Source organism: Watersipora subatra, chromosome 1 (genome assembly GCF_963576615.1).
Source record: "Watersipora subatra chromosome 1, tzWatSuba1.1, whole genome shotgun sequence".
Lineage (NCBI taxonomy): Eukaryota > Metazoa > Bryozoa > Gymnolaemata > Cheilostomatida > Watersiporidae > Watersipora > Watersipora subatra.
In genome coordinates, this window is record NC_088708.1 from 77,627,104 (window position 1) to 77,652,354 (window position 25,251).

Sequence of the window (25,251 nt, forward strand, 5' to 3'; positions counted from 1 at the left end):
TTAAAATCTCTGCTGATAATGTTGATCTAATAGTTGGTCTATCAGCACATCTTCTGCCAGTCGTTGAGGCAAAATCTGTTAAAACATGCAGTCAGTCACCAACTGATTGAAGGCTATAAAAGGCTATAAACAAGATGCAGTTTAAACGGATACTGTCTACAGTCTAGATAGCTGCAAGGAAAAGCCAGATATTGATGAAAAGGGTAAGAATATCTTTATCCATGTATATATAGCAGTTTTTGAAGAGGCCTATCATTGTCATTCAAATAAAATTGCTTATTCTACAAATCAATAAAAAAGAATCAGGATTATATTAATTGGGAATCTTACAATCAATCAATATGTCAGTTTGTCTAGCCGCAGCTTTATGAGTTCTTTGATTTGATGCAGAGTGACGATGCAACATAACAAGCAACATAACAGAAGCAGCAATGGACGAGATAATATATATACATGTATATACTAGGTGAATGCTAGCATTACATGGGTGATAAAAAAGGTTTTGTACTGGAAATTTACTTGCAATCAACATGCATATACAACATGTGCAAATCTAACTTTTAAATGAAGGTTTATGTCAGTGTATTCTGTTTATTTCTGTGTACTGCGTTTAGTTCTCTGTAATTCATACTGTACCAGTGCTACTATACTGCTACAGTGCCTACTACAGGTCTATACTGATTGCGATAGTCTTGCTGCCCATGCGAGTTAGAGCATTTTTCCTCTGGCAAAAGTTTCTAGGATAACGCTAGGTGGATTTTTTAGCGTGAAGCCATAAAAGATTGGCATGTGCAATGAGTATGCGCACAATTTATTAAATAGTATAGCCAATTGGACAGTGTAGTAAAATGGATAGATGTCTGTCTGTAGCACTTAAGGCTCCAAGTACACAGCAGTCCAGTACACAGCAGATTTTTCATCCCTAAAGCTTTGTTGCTATGACTGGACACACAGACAGACAAATATTGAGATTTATATAGATATCCCCTCGTCTAAATTGCTGCTGCGATTTTGTGTATATACATATGATTATATGTATATGCTGCTGTGATTTTGTGTATATACATATGATTATATAGCTTTAGCTTATATGTGTATATACATATGATTATATGTATATACACAAAATCTACACATGTAATATAATTATACACATATAATTATACTATACGTATATATAATATAAAAATATATTATATACTACTACATATTTTTACATGTATTATTTATATTCAATAAGATAACTGATACAGGAAATAAAACCTACATTCAATGGCTGCAAGAATAATGCCATCAAGCCCTGGTTTGTCATCTTGTGGAAAGATACCACCTGCGTATGCCAAATCATATTCCGTGAAGAAACAATGTAAAAGCTTTGTAGCAAGGAGGGTTCCTCTTTTAGCATGCCTGGCAACGAGATCATATTTGAACGAAGGCGACAGGAAAACTCCGCTTCGGTAAGTTGTTTGAGTCCGCATTTCAAACATCTATGGAAAACAAAAGTTCACAAAGTGCTTTCTTTTTGAGAATGGATTTTTTGTTTAGCAGCAATGAATAAAACAGTAAAAAAAACTTTACTGGCAAAGGTAAAGTGTATTCAAATATGCAAATCTACCCTCGCGTTATATATGACTTGAGTGAGTCAATATTCATACATTCCCAACCTTCTAACAGAAACTATGAATGATTAAATGTGTCTACCACCAACACATGCATCCCTGCCCTTACTCAATCAAAAACTTGATAAATGCCTAAGCTCATTTCTAGCAAATGCGTAAAACATGAGCCTATAAAAAACAGTTTACTGTCAACTAAGACTGGATGTTAAAAAATGTGTGATGTCGTAACAACTCATGTATTGATAATACACAGCAATAAAGTTTATGCAGTTTAAATGATACTTTTGTGTGGTTATCATTTTGTAATATATATATGTATCCAATCGAGATACTTGGTTTCTAGTAGAGATATATCAGGAATTTAATCAAGCCTTTTGACTGTTGTTTTGGCTGCACATAACTGAATTTGAGAGAAAGCGCATACACTTCAAAAATATTTTTACAACACCAGCAAACCATTAAACATAACTTTCCTGAGTGAAAATTTGCTGTAGTTTATTTTAAAAATTATATATATATAGAATCCTGTTTTTCATATTTTTAGCTACATGGATCAGACGCACACCAAAGTTTATGGCTATAAATATATGAATATATAATACTGAAACTAACTAGGCATTACAAACTTAGCAGATAGCATGTATAGTGATGATGCTAGAAGGTTAAGAGTCATGTTTCAGCATCCTGATGCTCTTATGAACTGTTAATCAATATAATGCACAATATAAAATGCTGCAAACATTTATATAAAATAGTTCAATATCAATAGTTTGATTTATGACAATGCTAAACTGGAGTTTTTGGGGCCATGAAAAAGCATCAAGAGTTTTGCAATTGCTACAAAAATAACTTCAAAAACCTCACTATCCCCCAGTTAGAGATAGTTTAGATGCAATTTCATTCCTAACTAGCGAATGCAATAATTTCCTGGCAATTTACATTAACACATTATGCTTCTTCATGAGAGCGATAAACATTGTGCTTCTTATGACAGCAATAACTTTACTAAGAAAACTATAACATAGGCTCAATACAACTCAAAACCGGTCTATGTAAAGATATAATACTTGACTGTGAAATTCAACCCGAAGGTAAATCCTGATTAATTTCAACTGGTTTTTCCCACAACCATTTGATGAACAACTGAATTTAACCATGATAAAGACTTTCGTTATGATTTGAAACCTATCTGACATATCTATCACACTTAAATGAGAACAAACATTCTTAAAGTTTGTTTCTGTTAAACTTGCTGGTCAACCTTCAAGGCCACAAACTACTTATTTGTATTTTTAACAATGATACAAGTCAGTACAACACTATGGTGAACGTTTGTAAGCACCTTAAATGTCTATTTTACACTTAAGGTGTGCACCTATATGGGAGTGGAGGACCACCAGGTGGATAACGACCACCTTTTTCACGACCCACCAATAGCTCGGATATCGCACAAAAAAGTGCAAAAATGCCAGAGGTAGGGTACCAGCTTACCTAGGGGGCCTGTTCGTGGCAGCTCAGAGAAACTGGCTGGCAAAGCTGCTGACGCGCTGTCAGAGCAAATTCAGCACCAGCAGATGCTGGATGCGAACAGATGTGGGACGCACGTCCGAGCTGGAGCACTACATTTCACTGAAGGAGGGGACCCAGCCTATTGGGAAGCCTTCGCATCGACTTGGCTGGAGGTGCTTGGAGCACCCCAGCAGAGTAGGTCCAAAAGATGGATAGCAAGTGGTGTTTCTGCATCAACTGCCGACAGCTGAAATGCCGTCACTAAGCATGATGCCTACTGTCACTCTTTGGCCGAACGACGACAGCCTCGATGCCTTTTTTGGCAGCATGTACTTTAGCACATTAGACCTGGTCAGTGGCTATTGGCAAGTGCCCATGGACAGTGATGCACAGATGTCAACGTTTGCTACAAGCTCCGACCTGTGAAAATGAAAGTACTGCCCTTTGAGCTTGCCTATACGCCAACCACCCTCCAAAGATTGATGGAGTGTGTACACCAGAGCTTGCATTGGAAGATGCTTTTACTCTACTTGTATGTCGTCATCAACCCTGACTTCGATACTCACTTACACCGGTGGAAGCGTTCCAGCAAATGGAGGAAGCTTGACCGAAGCTGAAACTGTCTGAGTGTAGGCTATTCCAGTCACAGGTACAATCCTTAGCCCAAGTGGGTAGCGCTGAACGCATATCTACAATCTCAAAGAAGACGCGGCAGTTCAAGAATAGCCAACCTCCAGGGGTCTCAAGAAGCCGCAAGACTTCCTGGGTATGGTAGGTTACTACCGGCAGTTTACCTCGAGCTTCCCTACTTCAACCCAGCCTCTGCACCAGCTGACAGGAAAAGGAGGAAACGGAATGTGGGGCCAGGAAGAACAGACGGACTTTGAGGGCTACCCCGATCCGCGCCAGCCTTACATCCAGGACATGGATGCGAAGAGGGTGCCATGCTGTCACAAGTGCAAGATGGTATTGAGAGGGTTATCGCCTTCTTCAGCAAGACCCTGGCACCGGCAAAGAAAAACTACTGTGTTACCCATAGAGAACTGTTGGCTGTGATAAAAAGACGTGAAGCGCTTCCCGCCCTACCTCTACAGACAGCGGTTCAATCTCTGCATAAACCACATTTTTCTTCAAAAGGTATGCAGACGGAAGGAACCCCCAAACAAGTAGCCAGATGGCTAAAGAACCTAGCCGAGTTCCAGTACATTTTGGAGCACCGAGTCGGACCTTGCCACGGGAACACTGATGGGCTCAGCTGGCAGACCTGTGAGGGCTGCTGGCAATGCAAGCTTTTTGATCTATGAGAGGAAAGACTGACTCGAAAAGAGCTTGCAATGGAAAGTTAGGCCTTGTCAGAAAGACACGAGGAAAGCCCAACAACCATTTCAAGGGTCGCCAGAACCATGTGCAAAGCAGTCATTTGTGAGCTAGCCCGTTGCCAGCATGGCAGCCAGGGCTGACCCAGGACCACCCGAAACCACCTCGGGACTCTGTGACATGACTCGGGTGATGACTTAAGGTGATGTCGATAAGGAGCTGGCTCAGATTCAAGCTGTTGGCCGAGAATCGATGACTACCCTGTACCGCGGCAATGCTCAAGCAGAGTTGACCCAGGATCAGCTAAAGTTGGGAGATCATAAATTCTCCGACAACTATGAAGGATTCAGTCTGTCCTTCGGCTGCGACCATATTGAGTACTGGAGGCTCAGACTATGGCCAACCTCGGTGGTGCATGGTCTACCCACCGGCCATAAGGGAGACAACCGTTTGGCAGAATTACACTCTTTTTCACTCTTGGGTGGGTCGATCAGCGAAATGTGACTGACCTGGCAGTGACCGAGAATGACAGCCACGGTGAGGAGACTGATCAAGAGTTGTGAGGTCTGCCAAGTGGTGAAACAACAACACGAAGATGGCCGGCTGCAAGCAGAGGCTATTTGCAAGACGCCCCGCCAGAAGGCAACTGTAGACCTGATGCCAACAACGCTAAAAGGGAATAGGTGGATCCTGGTGTTAACAGACCCTTCCATAAGATGGAAAGATGTTTTGGCTCTCCCAGAAGCAATAGCCCAATTAGTGGCTAATGCCCTGGATAAGTGAGTGTTATGCTACATGGGCCTACTCGAGCAAATCTACACCAACCAGGGGGCACAATCTGAGTCAGCTAATGACTGAGCTGTGCCAGCTCTGGCGGATGAAAAGGATGCACACCACTCCTTACCACCCTCAAGTTAATGGTATAGTGGAACTCCCTTTGAGCACTACTGCTGACCTGAGGTCAGGAGTAAGACGGGTCTTTTCTTCAGTTGATGAGAGTGTCGTGGGGCACACCACACATGGCGACCGGGGAGATGGTCAATCTGCTGATCCTCAGCTGAGTCATGCCTGCCAGATCAGCTTGAGTTCAGCCCACCACCCACCGAGGCTCAACATGCACACAAATATGTGGTGAAGATACTGAAAAGGCTGGAAAAAGTGCATGCAGCCCTCAGAGAAGAGCAAACAGCCATCCGGCAAGAAGACCGAGAGGGGCCCCCACTTTATGCTCCAAGAGACTGGATTTGGCTCCTGAATAAAAGACGAAAGCAAGGAGACAAACCAAAGCTCGAGGCAAAGTTTGTAGGACTAGACCCGGTCGTTAATGCCTTGCCTAAACACGCTTGTCTGATTCAGCGGCAAGGACAGTCTTCGGTACAAAATGAAAGCAGGTTTGCGTCATTCCACGCTTGCCTGGAAGAGCTCAGTCAAGCATTAACCACTATAGAGCCTTGTAAATGACCAAATATGAAAAGATCCAAAGCCAGAAAACAGAGGGCCGAGTCGAAGGCTGAATTGTAACTGGCAAAGCTGAGAGCTGAACCTACCAAGGGCTTAGAATTTAACCAAAAACTCGAGGTACAGTTAAAGGAACTCCAGAGGCAGTTAGCAAAACGATGATGTGATACGCCAGAAGAGCCAATCTGACTGCCGAGTCTGGAGTCAAAAGCACTTAGTGTTACTCCGCACAATGCTCGGATGCTTCGCCAATTGGACCAATACGAAGAGTGGGCATGATTATCGGCAGTAGCAGCCAATCCCAAGCGATCCTCGCATAGGGATACAAAGACCAAGGAAAGGCGACAATCTCAGGAGGTTAGTAGGACGGAACCATTTGCTTTTTCACCATACAGCGAGCAAGTGCTCTCCCGAAGACCTACCAATATCTACGCTAAAAACACTACTCTAGTATTTGACAAGTACGCACCTGTGTGTAAGAGCACGGATATCTCAGACTCAGATGAGGTAGTGGGATCTCGGCACCATAAAAGTGTCGAGATTGTCTTGGTAAGACTGCCTCCATGGTGAGATCTGTTTCACACAAACAGATTATGTTGAGTCACGCCTGGTCGACACGCTGCCTTCGAGCGACCAGCAGAGGCCTTCTTGAATCGTTCCCTTCAAGGATGCCGAGCAACCGATTGAGTAAGGAGCACAATGAAAGCCCCTCGGGATACATGAGCAACTCAATTGGGTAGAAGTTAAAAAAGCCGAGTTTGCTGAGCCGACCCAAATCTCTTGCTCATCTGAGACCACGCCAACCGGAAGACCAAGCCAACCGGAAGAACGACGCAAGCACCGACTCAGAGGCTACGAGTGAAGATCAAGAAGCTGCTTACCATGTCGACTAAGAAGGGGATAGTTCAGGCGGAGCTATACATGTACATCAGTGGTGCCATCTGGTCAGAGGTGACCAGGGCAATGCGTGAACCGGGCATTGTGTGGCGTCACCATTACAGAACAGACAACACTTACTGTAGCCTTTTGCCATCTACGTGTGTCCTTGCCGCTGACAACACATCTCCAGTGATCAAGTGATGTCATGCCGGAGGGCACACAAGGATAGCAATTGTGGTATGTTGTCTACCAGGTGGACAAAGTCAAGTGACTTGGGTTTCGAGAGGATGGCTGATTGACCTCCTGATAAAGCCGTGTACCTCACACTGACTGTGGCTGACCAAACCCCTAAGAAACTGAGAGGCAAGTCGTCAGTGTGGACAGGCTTGCGCCTAAGCAACAAGCAGAGTCCCCATCTAAAGCCGATTCAGCAATCACTGGTTGCTTGTCTACAGCCGAGCTAACCTTGACCGCCCGAGCTAATAACCGGCCTGCTCGAAGGAAAGAGCTGACCGAGGAGCAGACTGGCAGCCCGGTTACTCGGCGCAGGGACCGAGCAGAGGAGACCTTGACACGGGCCGAGTCGTGAGCCAAGTGACAAGCCTGTCTTCTGGGAGGCCTTACAGCTGACGAGGCCCTCTATCGCTGACAAGAAAAACAAGCCTCCAGTTGCTTGAGAACAGCCATTGCTGGCAGGAGGTAGCCCTTTGTACTGCCAGTTTGATAAGGCTCGGAGGCTCTCCGAAAATGATCGGACTTTCGCAGAGACCGAGATTCGGCGCCTAATGCGTAAAGCGCGGCAACACCGGTTTTGGTCTCAGCTAATCTTTCCTTTTGAAGCTGAATGAACAGCTTCCAGGGCTTCCACTGGGGGGAGAGTGTAGCAGAAGAAAATTGCCGAGGCCAGGGCCGACTGCTTAACTGATCTCAGGACTGCATTATGACCGGGCCCCAACTTGGCAAAAGACAGTCGCGAGTGCAATTTCCGGCCGGCCAAATATCAGCTGCCTAGACCGACACATTACCAAGATACCAATAGGGTAAAGCCAGCCAAGGACCAGAGCGTATATAAGGAGCCCAGATAAGCTAAAGAAAGCAGAGATTGCTGTCAGTCTCTTGTATGCTGTTCATTGTTGCGCACACATTGAACTGCTTGTATGCTTATATATATTCATGAAATATACATTTATTTTATTGCCTTGCACTCAGTTGTTTAGATTTTTGTGGAGCAGTAAGGGAACATGGCAGTTTCCTTTACAATGAGACCAATAAGTTCAAATCTGTGTAACATTTATAAAATGGAGTGCAAAATGTAATGGAGCGCAGCCTTGAGTATATTTAAATCCGTGTACTTGACAGTTTTTAGTTTTTTATGTGGAACTTCTAGATAAAATATAGTCAGCTTTGGATTATCTATACCCATTTTTAGTTGGCAATTTCCAATTTTATTTGACGTGATATTTAAAGAGAACTTTGGTTTATTAAAATAAAAAAATAGTTCTATGCAGCAAACAAACCGAATTTATCAGATTAACAATTTAATGGAGCTAAAAATAATTCTGCAACAAGGGCCAGCTTACATTGTTCCTTTCAGCTAAGTGACGTGGAATTCTCCCTTGCCTGACAGAGTTTTTTATGAAGCTCTGTTCCATGCTATGGACTAAGGGTAGTGTATTCCTTGCAACTGCAAAATAGTTACCGAAAAAAAGAGAAAAATTTAGCAAAATGAAGTTTTTATCTTGACTGTAGTGAAAGCAATACGGTTGCTTTTTAAAAAATTATAAATTTGAATATCATTTTAAAATTTCCTTATACCTTTTAAATAACTTGGTCATTGCCATCTTAGATTACAACAAGCAGACACTGCTTGCTTGATCAACATAATTAAACCACCGCGTTTGGTCAAAAATAATTTCACTCTGTTCAATTTCGACTATGACCCAATTGCACCATGTAATTTGCGACGCTACTGCTCTTAAACATGCATAGGACAAACCTGCCATAATGTGATGAAAATGGGAAATCATATTTTGTTGAATTCTAACAGCTCATTTTTGCCTTCACATTTAGTGCAGGGTGCTATTTGTGACTGACTTTTTAACCTTGAATAATCTTGAATGGCTAGAAAAGCGTGATACAACAATTAAAAAGCAAATGCAATGAAAGGCATTCATGTTTAAACAACATGTGTCTAGCTTGATAAAAATATATATACTGATTATATTGTCCATACATGTAACAACGGTTAACTAGACCAAATAATAGCAGTGGAATGTGATATACTTGATGAGTGCTTTTTATATACTATGGCGCATATACACCTAAAAGCAGGTTGATTGATAACTACGCTCCCCAAAGTTGTGGCAAAACTGTTGAAACTCTAAACAACCTAATTTCCCATAGGTTTGTTATTGCATTACCAGAGAGCGGCTTGATGTCGTCACATGGTTGAGGAGCACCAAATGATTCAAATGGTTCATCATGAATAACTGGACAGAATAGCAGCTGATTTGATTGTTGGGGTTGTGGAGGCAGACAGTCTAGTCGCTGATCATCACAGTCAATATGATTTCTAACTAGCGTTCTACTAGAGCCATTCATAATTGCTATCCTCTTTCGAGGATCATCACAACATGCTACAGAAAGAATTGACAGTATTGGTTGAATCCAACAAGGAGCAACAGGATTGGATGGATTAAGTGTTTACAAATTGTCATTCAACATTAACAGTAAAAGATGAGTGCCAATAATTGAAAACTATACATGAAAAACTTAGGTATAGTTCTACGGTGCAAGCATCAGGTAATCGTGCAATACGCTACCTAATGACTTCTATTTCTCTAAATTTATAAAACCATAAAATTAGAAATGCATTTGCTGCAAAAAATGAACAGAACTCTGAGTGTTTTTAAACTTGAAAGACCTTAACTTTCAACATTTGGCACTTATCTTCAAAAAAATTGCAACTGTCATCTCACTTACCAACATCTGATTCTAGCATGTCCTCAAGCTTCCTCTTCAACTGTTCAGAAAAATTGCATTTTGAAGTTCTTTTGCAAGATGACATGCGATCACACTCCTTCATATTTGTGATAGAAGAAAGCTATCGGCAACTCAATTCACATAGGGGCTAACGTGCGAACAAGCGTGTCTAATCATTAAACAGCCCTTAAAACTGTTCCAGCTATTAAATTATTTACACTAGTACCCTGATAGTTTCATGTCAGGTGTACAATTATTTACACTAGTACCCTGGTAGTCTCATGTCAGGTGTACAATTATTTACACTAGTAAGCTGGTAGTCTCATGTCAGGTGTACAATTATTTACACTAGTACCCTGGTAGTCTCATGTCAGGTGTACAATTATTTACACTAGTACCCTGGTAGTCTCATGTCAGGTGTACAATTATTTACACTAGTACCCTAGTAGTCTCATGTCAGGTGTACAATTATTTACACTAGTACCCTGGTAGTCTCATGTCAGGTGTACAATTATTCTCGATTCTCGAATGTTAGGAGTGTTGTTGAGTGGTGCAATTGCTAGAATGTGGCTCCACTAAGCTGAAAATCATGAGTTTGAATCCTACATGATACAATACTTTTTTCAACCTCCAATCGTGGTTACTATAGGAAAGATTTCCCAATCGCCAATGTAGACATATATATGAACCAGGTTTAAAGAAATCTCACAATAATTATTGAATACAGAAGCCATAGACAATCCTACCAATTATATTGTACAACCTAACAAAAAGTATAGCAACTAGGCCTATTTAAAATGGCTTCTCCTTGATCAATTTTAGTGTATCCTTAAAGATGTGGTTGCGTCAAAAAATTCAATTTAATGAAATTAAGACCCATAAAAGGCTAAAACATCAGCTACAATTTGATGCCATTTTTGTCTTTGTAGACCAACCCTGTCCAAAGATATATGCGTTTGAATGAGGCCCTCTTTTAAAAAGCTCACGTTCCAGCGGGTGCTTCTTCCGTGACATCACAAGCAAGATATCTGAAACGAAACCACGAGCGATAAATTTGAGGTCGCTTCGTTAGCCAATCATGAGCGCGAAATTTGTATATAGGCCGTAATAAATGTTATCACTCGTAAAACGCGTTGTCTGTGATCTCGAAGATTCTCATCGTTAGAGAATTCTCATCGTTACTGATTCAACGCGTTTCAACAACTACTAAGTTATACATAGTTTTAAAATGGCTTCAAGTTCGAGCGACTGCGACTCAGAGTTATCTGAGCAACTTTTAGTAAAAGATTGGAGTAGACAGCCTATGGTCAAAGCTGACAGGCGTCAGCAGCGTTTTGCTGCAGAGGAAGACAGAATGGAGGTAAATTAACTTAGAGTCTTCTATACTTAAGTAAATGTAATATTTTTATAGTCATAAATACATATACTAATTAATAAAATGATAATTCTTTGCTATCTCCAATCATCGTTTCATAGCTTATCTACCGTTTTACCTAGCTTTAATATTTTTTTCGAATTTTCTTTGGTAAATTAGAGTCTCGATTACAAATTATTTTCACTCGTAGGAAGTGGGTAAAATCGATTGATCATTGCAAATCTTCAATTTCCAGAACCAAAGCTTTGAATCGTTGGCTTGGCGTACTTGTGCCTTTATTAAATGTTTATTCGTTTTTAAAATTACACTCGCAATCTATTTAACTCCCAATTTGGAAGCTGTCAATAGATACGCTTTAGAATGACATATCTATGAATGACATATATTTATTGCATTTGTTTTACTGATTACAGAATGTTTATGTCGTCCCACCAGCCGAAGAAGCTTTGTCAGTGTGGAAACTGCCATAAAGGGGAAAGAGAGACTTGAATGTGTGCTGCATAAGCCATGATGTTTTGTTTGAGTTTGTTGCAGTAGATGAATTTGTCTTATTGTATCAGCTAATACTATGTGAGTGGTCACGACTTGATGAATATTTTTAATAAAAGCTTTATGCCGAGATGAAAATATTTTTGCTTGTAAAAATTATTTAATAAAATAATATTGTTGAAGATAATGCAAAACATGATTTGCAGAATATTGTAGTGAATTGGATATGGTATAAGGATGTCCGCAGAACTGGAGAATGTGAGTTCAAATCCAGTTTGCAGCAGACTTCTCATCCTTAAAACTCTATCCCTATCTATATTCTTTTCAAAGACGTGGCTTGCTTATTTCACTTCGGTAGTATTCGGTAAGAATACTACTAGTAAGAAACTAGTATGTAGACGGTGTAGGCAATGATATACAGCCCTGCCCCAAGGATAGGCGACAGACATAATGTGGGCGGGGCTTATGGGAGGCTGTATATCGTTAGTATGGGTAGCTGCAGAACTGTGCTGATACAAAGACCGCGTTCTACATAGTTGACTTGACAGAATTACCGTAGACCGGTAGAATTGGTAGTCGGTACCCAAATGTTTACACAACATTTGGAGAAAGTGAGTAGAGCAAATTTTCAATTTTCGTTATTTGAGGCCTTTGAAACATTCATAATAATGCATCTGTAGCAGGATTTAAAATTTTATTCTAGCCAACATGAGCAAATACAAAATAAGATATATGCCAATAGAGCCGCGTAAGACTAGACTTTCATCGCAAATAGCCGATGTGAATACGAGAGATAGAAACAGGTTGTCTAACGCGTGACATCATTTTGGGCAAGTCTGGGCACATTTTTGTGGCCTGAGCGTTTTTACGGCGATCAGATTTTTTCGGTTTTAATCTTCAAATATCTTGGCAATGCGATCGCGTAACACAACAAACAACATATCAACTGATAAAGAAAAAAAATGCTTTCTTTTAAGATCAACTTAAATTTGACGTAACCACATCTTTAATAACTTTTTAGTACGAGCATACAAACTGCTACAGGAAAACGTTAATAAGATTATAGTTTTGCAAGTAAATCTATTTATATTTCATAGGCTGATTAGTGTTCAACAATCAACTAATATCAAACAGAAAACATGCCCATAAATTACTTACTGATGTGAAAATGTTACTATTCAAATAAAAGTACCAGCCATGCTGGATACGCGGATGTTTAAAAAAGACTGATGTTATAAGATTCCTGCAGGCTGATTATAAGCATAAAAAAGTATGATTTGGCGACTGGCAGAACTAGCCAAGGAGGTAGTTTAGTGAAAAAGCAGCCCAAACAAACTCTAACTCACTGATCATTAAAAGTAGGTGTCCCAAGCAATAGTGCATTTATCACTGCCAAACATCGAAATTTATGTAAGTAGCTTAAACGAGGTTATCATTTTGGAAAAACAGAAATCTAATTTTAGCAGCTTCAAGTAGCACATAATTACTGGGCAAGTCCTACACAAAGTCAATCAGCTTGAGGTAATCAATACAAAAATTTTAAAGAAGGAGCTTTTGTTCAATAATTTTGTACTAAATAGCGCCAGATAGGTTAAATTGAACAGCAACTCGCTGAGGGTAGGGGGCTCTAAAGAATAGAGCAAGGTGAAAATATAACGTAAGGAAATATTGTCATTGGAATCCTGCTTTAGGTCGATATGGGTAAATCCCATTGGTCCATGCAGCTATTTAGATAGAGAGATGGTAGAATAACAGCAACAGTAACAGCTATTGTGCGGGTACAGAGGTGTGTGTGATGACAAAGAATAAAGAAAATCTGTTATGGCTGAAAATGTATGTCAACTCGTTGATCACTCATGGTTGCAGAAAATAATTAAAATACCTGTATCTTAATTTGGTTCAAACTGGTAATTATATTTTAAGTAGAGAATTACTGGGTTTTCATGCTTCGAGTGGATTTGGAGTTTTTTTCACTCAGAATCAAATAACCGGCAAAATCTAAACAGATTTGATGCCATTTCACTTCGCTAAACTTGTGTGAAGGCATTTGCAGTGGAACTGCTATTCAACATCATCAAAATGCTCAATGCGAATGGTTCCGAATCGATAATACCCAGCTCAACTCTACACAGTAAATGTAAAAAATGGAAATCTCACATCGTGAAGTTTATTGCTTGTTCAGAGCATCTTAAACAGCACTCATATATATTTGAAATATATATATATACTCATTGCCTAGACAGTTTCCTTTACAATATTTTAGTTAATTCTGTTTATGCGTGTTTACAGGATCTGATGTATCTGAAGTAACTCGTAATCCAAGACTGCTGTCAACACGCAGTGTTCGCAGCGGCTGCTCCTCGGAAAGAGACAAGAAAAGCGACTGATGAATTAGATCAATTACGGCAAGAGCTGCAAAGACAAGATAGGGCAGCCATCAGTGATCTGATTGAAAAATCTAACAGGTTAATGTTGCAAGGATTATCAACAATGTTAGTCCAACTCATGCTTACAACTCAAGAATTACAACCATAAATCCTGTTGCACAGCAACATTCAGCCACCTCTTCAACATTTAACTATTACAAACCACTGCCTATACATTTAACTACCCTCCATCTCCTGTCTCTACATTAAATCTCTTTCCATCTACTTCCTCGGCATCGCACACTACATACTGTCCACTCCCTCTGCGTCTTACCATGTTTCAACCACTCTCTGAACTTCTCACTACTTTCCATCCACTGCATCTAAATCTAGCTACATATCACCTTATGCTGCTCCTATGCATAATGTTCTCGATGATTTTCAACTAATATTTTTTCCCATAACAATTACTGTCACTATATTTTTTGCGTATTTAATCATTTCACAATCTATGTACTATATTATCCTTATCAGCAGTAAAAAGAATTTGCAAGATATACTTTCATAATGTGATATATTAAAGATTCAACTGTTTAGACTAGAGTTGATTACAGTTTTAAGAAGATTTGTTGTGTTATCATCCACTCTATTAAAAAATTAGTATGCAACAATAAATTCTACAGTATAATATATAAAAGCATATGCAACATAGAATAAGATGCCAGACTGCGATACATATAATAAAATGCCGGACACACGCATTTAACAGATAATTTGGTATCTACACAAGCAAGTCAACTTTCAGATGCAATTAAATAATGTTGACCACTTGTATTATATGTGAAAAGATCAAAGCAAAGATTGCATGTCAGCCAAAAGACTCTGATGGCAGCTCGATACTCTGTAGCTTGTCTATCGCTTGCATAATTAAACGAAGGTTTGGGTGGCTTGAACTGCTGGTTCATTTTTAAACGATTTACAAGGGGCCATGGATTGCTCACATTTTTTGTTTGTAAAAGATTATGTAGCATACAACAAGTGGTTGTGACTTTGAGAACCATCTATACATTGACACCTAACCTTTTTTCTCAGGATATGCCATCTAGAGTTACATTGCTCAAAGGCTATTTCAGTGCATATGCGAGCTTTGCCGGGGTAGACACTAAATGATGCCTGCAGTGGTGTAAGATTCTTGCCAACATATCTTTTCACGATTTCTCCTGATATAAGGTATGCAGCATAAAGTATAATTTTGTCTATTTTGGGAGATTCTTTGTTGCAAAACCGTACAAAGTGCCAATCGTTGGAATACAGCAGCAACGTGGGCACTGCCTGGGGTATTACAATAAATATCCCTAAGCAAATACTGAACATCTACAGCAGCTTGCAACACAACGCCAGGGTACATTTTCCTGGAAAAGAAATCAGCCATTTCATCTGCCAGTGGAGTTATCTCCAAATGTTTACCATCTATAGCACATAAAATAAGTTTTCTTCAAAATAAAAGTGACCAAGCCATCAAACACCTATGGCTAATGCTTTTTAGATCATAATTTATACAGTTCTGTTCTTAGGATATAAAATCAAATTACCTATAGATTGAGGATTTTTGTAGTTGGCTTGTGTGATGTTGGCCGAGTTTCCAGCCTCTTTATCAGTATACCATTTTATGAAACAGTATTTCTTGGCAGCCATAGCCCCATAGCCATAGCGTCGCCAAATGAGAACAGGTGTCGGTGAATGCTTGTCTTACTGACTCCAAAGACATTTGTCATTCTGTTATACTCTGCACAGGAAGCTAGTTTATAGATGGTAATACAGACCCTAAAAAACTGGTTATCACGGTATGCAATGTTACTGGTTTTGGTGCAATATTATGGATATATATGTTTTTTTCTCATTTTAATATCAATGTTTCATCATATTACAAGGTCTAATACTAATATTAAAATACCATTTCTTTTTCTTTAATGGTATGAGCTCTCTAACAGTAATGCTATCTGGAGTCATGTCTTCCTTTACTATGTCGCATATTTCCTGGATTAGACTTTCAGGCATTCTCATATGCTAAATCCACACATTAGGTCTTGCCTTAGATCAGTGGTTCCCAACTGGTGGTCCATGAACCCCTAGGGGTCCACAGGAGGTTTTGAGGGGGTTCACAGGTTGGTGCCAGTATTGGTTTTTCTAGCTAGTTATTTACAGCTATTTCTGTCTTATAGTGGTTGGATCAATGATATAAACCCTAAAAGGATAGGCGATGACTACCATATGGGCAGGGTTTAATGATCGAGCTCTGTTGGGATTGTGCTAGCCTGGGTTTTGGGGCTAATGCAATTCCGGCGGGCTGGTCGCGTTGTCTTGTTAGGTTTTTGGGTCCAGACTTTTATCACCTATGTGCATCAATCGCTGGATATTACCTGATTTCCGGTTAGTAGTACAAAACAACAAAACCTGTAACCAGCAAACACGTAATTCTCTCTCTCCCTCTTCAATTTCAGCGATATACTAAGATCCATGAAAAATAAAACATTTCAATTTACAATGCATTGTTATAAGCACCATATATTATGAAGTTTATAAAGGGGTCCGTGACTTTTAGATAAGGAGCTCAGGGGGTCCATGGCTGCAAGGTAGTTGGGAACCACTGCCTTAGGTAGTAATGTATCGTTATCAAGAGAAAACAGTTTAAAAATATTAGCAATTAAATTATTATGATAGTATTAATTATATCAATGAGTAGTAACGTGAAGGTGAATCATATTACGATAACTGAACCTAGTGATTGAACAGATTCCCACTGCACTGGTGCTGACCTCTTCCTAGACTTGACTCTTCTAGCATTGAAAAAGCTCTTTACTAAAAATGGCGGTCGCTCACGCGACTTCTGAAGTAATAACCGTAAAGCAAGAAGCAAATTCTAATGCTGTTTTGTAATATAGAAAGCATCCTGGCTGAGTTAGTGTACGAAGGATGAATTGAAAAGCGACTGTGACTCGAAAGCGAGTCTACTTTCAAAAGTTTTCTTTTGAGGAGAACGTCGTGAGTCTTGGTAGGATCGATGTTTTGCAACTTCAAATCGTTGGAACGGTAGGGTGCAAATTCGTCAGCAGAGGTCAATGCAGAATCCGTTCAAAGCATGAAAACCAAGTAAATGTATATATATCATATATATCATGTATATCATGTATATGCATGGAGCTTTAAAATAAAATCGATCTGGGATTGGCCATGAGCTATTGCGGCCAATCAAGTTCACTCCATCCCAATAGGTTGGTGACTCAAATTATTGAATGGTGGCTATGAACTCTAGCGGTGAAGCTTTAAAATCTTCCTGAATTTATAGTCAGTTAATGAATACACCGAGCCTGTCTTGACAAACTGTCTTAACCAGGTGTCCTTACAAAAGTGTGGGTATAGATGAATGGCTAAACAAGTTCTTTGATAAAGTATACATCAATGTGTCAGGCTATTGCCTCATAAGACATTTATAACCGGAATATTAGCAGTTCATGGTAACAGATAGCTAACCCAAATAATAGCTTTTTTTCAGTGTGCAAAATCATGCACCGAGTAAAAACCATAAATACCATTTGTAAATGTAGCCAAAATTGATGGATGCTTTTCTTTTTGGTTTTTGATTCGGAGTTTAACTCATTCGCACCCAGCGTGAGTTGACTCGCGTATTTATAACGTTGCTAGGCACCCAGCGTGAGTTGACTTGCGTATTTATAACGCTGCTAGGCACCCAGCACGAGTTGACTCACGTATTTATAACGTTGCTAGGCACCCAGCGCGAGTTGACTCGCGTATTTATAACGTTGCTAGGCACCCAGCGCGAGTTGACTCGCGTATTTATAACGTTGCTAGGCACCCAACAAGAGTTAACTCGCGTATTTATAACGTTGCTAGGCACCCAACAAGAGTTAACTTGCGTATTTATAACGTTGCTAGGCACCCAGCGCGAGTTGACTCTCGTATTTATAACGTTGCTAGGCACCCAGCACGAGTTGACTCGCATATTTATAACGTTGCTAGGCACCCAACAAGAATTAACTCGCGTATTTATAACGTTGCTAGGCACCCAGCACGAGTTGACTCGCGTATTTATAACGTTGCTAGGCACCCAACAAGAATTAACTCGCGTATTTATAACGTTGCTAGGCACCCAACAAGAGTTAATTCGCGTCTGAAATTTACCAACTCATTGCATTGTTATTTTCAAATTTTAAAAGAATATTTTTGATTAGTTACAAAGAAAAATTTCTGGCCATCAGACAAACTTTAAAATATGCCTCAATGACATCTCTGGCAAAAGTTGTAACCAAATTAGTACAACCATCTCGAATTCTACCAAAACCAGAAACCATCCTGTCGACTTGAAATTTTACGTTCGCGATCAATTTTTTTCAACTCCAATAGTAAACATGCAAAATTCAGAAATGGTAAGATATTGAAAGACTGCATAAATCAAATTAAAACATTAATTTCAAAGTTATTAACTTTTAATGTTGCCACTTTGAATCGTTATGCTCGAGTAAAAATGCACTTTTCAGGCTGTAAGCCGTAGTCAGACTAATGTTATCATTCAGTTTCGATAGGATTGTATTGATTCTTAGAGCTGTCTATGAAATCTGAAAAATTAAGAACAGAGTTATTGAACATATTTTTATTGTTTGAAACATTTTTATGACATCTATTTGAGTTATATTGGCATAAAGATTTGCTATGCTTTTGTTTGAAGGATGATACACGTGAGGCAAAGTTCGAAATTAGAGATTCATGATTTTCATGTTCATGACTAACTGCATATGTATAAATAATATTCATAACTATGTATTGTATGTAATAAATATATAATTTTAGCCAAAATTTGTATATTATGCAACTTTTATGGTGCAAATCTTTGTTTCAGCAAATAACATTTTTTTCAAAATCGAAAATTTCCTGAAACTACCTTCTTTGAGGCACGGGTCTACATAAAAGGAATATGATCTGTCTATATGGATGTAATATCGTTTAAAAGAGGAGACTTGGCTGGTTCTTGTGTAACTTGAATGAGTAAATTATCTCAAGTCTGTCTCTTGTAGTAATAATTTGAATTACGGCAATTTTCAGAAAAATGAGCAGTATTTGGGGCTAATTGCCTGGAAATTAGTCAGGTGCGAATGAGATAATCATTTGTAACATCATAAAGCTTCAGGTTTTTTGTTGGTCACAATAAAACCACCGTAAAACTGAGCAAAAATAAATTATTGATTACATTCACACAAAGCACTCAGCTTCAATGTATAGAAAAGTTCCTATTTGTGGATTTTTTGTCATAGAAATTTGCATGTGTAAATGTCAAGTACTAAAGTTTTCACTTGCATCGTCCCAAGAGTGCCATGGCGTATATATACCGTAAAACCTCTAAATGAATGCCACCTCTATTTGACCGCATCTTTGATCTTTATGAACCAATAATATCAAGTGATCAGTAGAAGTGTCCACAAAATCATATTAATAATGAATCATTTACATTATTAACAATCAATTCTCCCGTTGTACAACTCCAAAGCTTTTCGCCTTTTTTGTTAAAACGTTGAAAGCAACGCCATAGAAAAAATTAATAACAGTCACAGGCTAATAGTAGTTTTTTGTTTAACGCGGTCTTGATATTTCGAGGTACATGTACTTATATAAAAAACTGTCTAAATTTACAATAGTAGATGAACTTTAAACGCCACACCATAGAAATAATTATTAACTGTCTCAGGCTAATAGTAGTCCCTTATTTAACGCGGTCTTAATACTTCGAAGAACATGCATACAAAAACGGTTTGCAAGTTTTGGACTGGAGGTTACGCTTAGCGAGCAAACTTTTACACTATGCATTTGTGCTAAATACAGCGCGTAAAAGTTTTGCTCTGCCAAAAAAATGTTTGGCCACTAACATTGACTAGGTCAGCATTGCAGAAGAGGAGTTGAGGCCAGAAGATATTGTGGAAGGTATTGGACAACTAGAAGATGTTCGTTCTATTGAAAGCAACAATCAGAATGCAGTTATCCGACCAAATGATGGAAATATTTTTGCTTTGAAAGCGTTAAGTTTGGTTTGTACATGTAATATAAGTATGGTTTGTTTATGTCACTTGTTCATGAATATAAATTTGTATCATTTGATAGATTATCATTATAGAACTTATAAATATGCAGATTTATAGCATGTTATTTAATAGCATCCTTGCGGCTATCTTAACACGGCTTACAATGGATCGATGCTCATAATTCCACTTCTATTGCACATAAAAAGCTAGTGCTGGCTGCAAACTGTAGCAAATATATCAATGAGTGCAATGAGCTTTTATGCAACATTGTTAAATATAGATATAAAATAAAAATATGTCTTCAAATTTAGAATAAAATAAAAAATTGAAAATGCCAACAAATTGCAATGAAGGACACAGGCTATAATATCATCGCAGGTTAATTGCAAGCAATAGATATCAACTGGTAGAGATATATTTCGGTTTCTCGGTGCATATTTATGAAGAGATCTTTGACAATTTGGAGGTAAGTTAGCAGATTTATTGCATCAAAAAAAGGTGTAATATAAGTTTAATAATAAGTTTCCACCTGAAGATAGCAAAATACGTATAAGCGACATTCACTTCGCCCGAAATAGTGCTAAGTTTATATTCTCAAAATTCTGATTTTAAAATTATATTTTGAAAATTCTGGAAAAGAGTTTTAAAAATACACCGCCAGCCGCTATTTGAACAACACCTCCAATTGACCGCCACTATAGAAGAGGGGTTGAAAATTGGAGCGCCATGGCGTTCAATTAGAGATTTTACGGTAACTGATACTAGTCCTAGCATTTCGAAAAGTCTTCAACTGGTGTGCATTAGTGCACTTAACTATCACTGCAGAAGTCCTAAGACTTTGCTACCAAAGCAAAACGAAAAGAGGTGAAATCGTGAGACATTAAAATGAGGTCAGCAGCTTGAGACTAAAGATTGATTTGCAACAAAATTCACATTACAGTTATTTGGTATCAAAAGGTTCACCATGTCTTACTCTGCTGTGTTGTAGGTGCAAAATATTTGAAATATCATTACAAACTCATAAAAGCTCAAAAACAAACAGTTAATCGCAGCCATCACGAAAACGCCGTAGATTGGAATTCCTTTCCAAAACGGCTCAGATGGGACGTAGTTGAACACGATGTGCTTCTGTTTACACTTTCATGCAACCTCATTCGTTGAAATAGTTTCAAAAATATACTTCGCGCATTCAATAAAACCATGTCTATTGTCATTACGGGCTCTATTTCATCATCATTATAACGCTGTCATTTTGAGCACTGATATCTCAAAACCTAGCCTATAAATTAGTTTAATTTTTTAACCTTAGTTCGAAGGAGTGCATATCATCCTCTGATAAACATGAGGAGCCTGTTGGTCACTTGTGATAGTCGAAAAATGTTGCAGAAATTGTTCGCGCAAGTTGGCAGGAAGTATGGGTCACATGATCAGATTACGACTAGATGATTAGACCAAGCTGAAATAAAACTGTAAAGTAGCGAGCATCTATATTTGAGAATGGCTTTCCGGTAGAACTCGAAGTGTTTGTCATAAACTAGTGCTACAAGACAATTTATATTGAGCTTTTTATTGGCCTTTCAATTCCCGTGATAACATCACGTGTCAAAACAATAACCACATCAAGTACGTCGTCGAAATAAAGGGATTCCAACCAACAGCGTTTTCGTTTTCGTGATTACTGTTCATTTTTGAGCTTTTAAGAGCCTGTAATCACATTTTCACATATTTTGCACCCGCAACACAGCAGAGTAAGACACGGTGAACCTTTTGTTACCAAATAACTGTAATGTGAATTTTGTTGCAAGTCAACTTTTAAAGGGTGCCTTTGGCATAGCCTTAAACTGAGCAAAGGCATTTTAACTTCAATTCGTTCAATACAAGCTAATGCCAACCATTAGTCAGGTTTTGATAAGTATGTTTTAATTACAGATATCTCTAGACATGATAGGTAGACATTCCAATTTATCACTCTATTATTAATTAATTGGTCATTAAGTTGCATTTTGATAACAAACATTCCAGTTCGAACCTTCAAAGATTGCTCCAGTTTCGAAAAGGTTGAACATCAGCAGCATTTACCACATATAGAAGGAATTATAAAACTTACGCTATGTTCTCACATTCTTTAATCAAATGGTCAACAACTCCACCTTTAGGGGGATCATGATGGAGTCTCTTTACTGACACTTTTGTTGGTCCCATCATCATGCTGTAATTCAAGACCTGAATTTAAGTAAGCCATTACATAAAATCAATGACTTCTGGTCTGTAGATAGTGTGGGTATCATGACTAATTTAACACGATTCAACACACTAATTTACAATATTAGAGTATGTCATCAAAGCAGGAGCTGCAATACACCTTACAAACAGCAATGATATAAACAGCATAAGCAAGTTTGACCCGGAGCTCACCCTTCCATGACAAAGAAGGCGCTGACCATGAAGGTGGTTCCATAGTCATCATGCTTTAACATAGACTCTGCTATCATCGGAATCGTGCTGATGGTGCCACCTCTCTCCCCTCCATATACCTACGCATTTACCAACATAATAATGGTTTGGTGCAAAGACACACGGATTGTTCAGCAGAGAACACTAACAGCTTGCTGAGAAGTACAGTTACTTACTAAGACACAACATCAGAGGTGCGTTTTAAATTTACATTACAATGTGTTGAGCATGAGATATTTAAAAACGAAAGCTAGCAACACCTGATGTTATAAAACTAAAACATCAAGAAGTATGAATGTTATGAGATTATGAAAGTCACACCATTTCTACCAGTTTTCCCTTTTACCTGTTTTGAGAATTGCTTGATGTCTAAGTTGAAAATTACTTGGAGACAAATACTTGCAGACATGACAATACTTCGTAACATTTCACATGTTACGAACAAATTTTATTGAAGCATCACCATAAATCAAGATTGGACTGGTTCCCTTGTTAGGGATTCAGTTTAAATCACCATCGTTTGAAGGCTCCAGCACATTCTTCTAAACTCTACGCAAACCTTTTGAGCAGGGCCATAAAAATGTTTTATATTTTAACATTTAAGGATCTTGATTTTAAGGAACTTTTAAACAATTTAAACCTTAGAAACCTTAGAGTAGATGTCTTGAACACGTCTTGAACAGGTGGTCGGAAATATTCATCTAAAGAGCTCCACTGTTTAAAGAATGTAATTAATAGTGAAAGTGCTAGTTATTCTTTTTGCAAATGACGGACCTTTCCATAACCGAGACTCATAAGGCTGGCGCTAGCTCTAATAGCCTCTCCTTTTCCTCCACCCTTACTGCTGAGCCTCCTGAAAAGCTGTGGAATAGAGCCTATGTTGTCTGATGGCCTGCAGGAAAAACAGAAATACTTACTTAACAAGGGGAATACGACATGAAAATTCAGATGTAGACAGAGATTCATTAGTCCATTGCAGTAAGTCTTGCAAAGCTACCATACTATTCCAATATTTATTCATTCATATTATACACCAAGTATGTACTGCTAGAACAATGAAAGCAGATCCACAAGATATGTTGATAGTTTCAGTTTTAATAACGCTATTTATGCATTACTATGACTTAGGTCGGAAATGTAGGTGTAGGATAATGCATGGGGAAAAGAAGTCAGCATTACAAAGCTCAGGAATGTCTCACTTTCTCATGTAGGCTGACGACTGATGCTCAAGCAGTACATCTCGCCCTGAATGTGTCATTGCAAACATACGAGTCTTCACTATGTATTCAGTCATCAGGTTTTTTTTCTTCGTATCAGGGTTAAGTATGGCCCAGTCTTTGCCAGTCCTCTGATCTTTGTCGTGGAAACGAAAATCACCTCCTCTCTCTATTAGTGCACTCACACTCTTGATGCTTCCGTTGAAGCAAGCAGCATGAAGAGGTGTTCGCCCTTTAGCGGTAGTCCTAGACAAGTAACATTTATGTAAAATACCTTTTGTAACTCCCTATTCCAAAATGAAAATTCGAGCAAGAATAAAAAGTGGATTAATAAATAGATTGAAGCTGTAGTCAGCTCAATGAACATAGAAGTTCCTCATAATACACACCTGAACAAAATATAAGATGCAATGCTTTATAGTCAGTATAACATAATGCACAATGAGTGAGAAAATATTTTTATACTACACATGACAACAAAACAATTTTCTAAACATCTTTTTTAACTCACTCATTCGCATTGGCACCCTTTTCGAGAAGAAATTTCACACAATCCTCATTCCCTTCAGCGCATGCAAAAAAGAGTGGTGTCTGTCCGAGTTCATTCTTCACATCAACTTCAGTGATTCGGCCACTTTCTAAAAGCTTCTTTAGAATCTTCTTGTTCCCAGTTTTAGCAGCGTTGAAAAACTCCTTTTGGTTTGCGCCGAGACCATTGAGAGAGCCAAGTGGCATTAATGATGCCATTTTCCTGAACTAGAAAAATTAGGATTATCTGTAGTAAAGGGCAATATTTGTGTAGGTGCTACAAACATGGGAAATTTCAAAAATGTTGTATGCTTGAGGGCATTAAGTTGCTTTCAAACTGCCGTAAAACCTCTATTTGAGTACCACCTTTATTTGAACGCAACTTTTAATAGAATCCCACTATAGAAGGGTTGAAAAATACAGGGTCACGCTTTAATTGAAGGCCCCCTCTATTTGCTCACCAATTTGACATTCTTTGATTTTTACGAACCCATAATAAAAAGTGGTCCATAAAAAAGTGTCAACAATATTGTACTAATGACTTGGTTACATCAATAACAATCCCTTTTTCCATTGCTGCTGTAGGGGTTGCCGTGATTTTAGTGACGGTGTACCTAAGAGGATCGATCGTCAACCGTCGATCATCAACGCCAATCGTCAAGGATCAATCATCAGAACTACAAACTGATTCAAAGTCACTGAGGTCTACATCATATCCATGGTTTTCAGATTCCTCCATAATATGGTTTACAGTCTTAACTTAAGCGTTTTGTTGAATGGTGAGAATACTTGTCAGGAACACCACACAATATGTTAGCAGCCATTGTTATGACATATTTTAACTTTGAAACATCAAAAACGTTTTAAAAAATTAAAAACGTCAAGGCCATTTTCTGGCTCCAAAGCTTTAGTTTATTTTCACAACTTTGGAAGTGACACTATCGAAATAATTATTATCATTAATCAAAT

At 38.7% G+C, this 25,251-nt stretch overlaps 1 protein-coding gene across 1 annotated transcript; it reads right to left on the bottom strand.

The window, feature by feature from the left end:
* Nucleotides 1-24,501, bottom strand: LOC137391827 (inactive serine/threonine-protein kinase TEX14-like). The gene is made up of 7 exons (XM_068078369.1): nucleotides 24,266-24,501; nucleotides 23,737-24,000; nucleotides 23,312-23,429; nucleotides 22,499-22,617; nucleotides 22,191-22,292; nucleotides 1,268-1,487; nucleotides 1-75 (listed from the first exon to the last, which is right to left on the bottom strand). Exons 1-7 carry the CDS (start codon nucleotides 24,499-24,501, stop codon nucleotides 1-3), a joined length of 1,134 nt encoding a protein of 377 aa, XP_067934470.1.
* Between the last annotated feature and the right edge of the window lie 750 nt (nucleotides 24,502-25,251).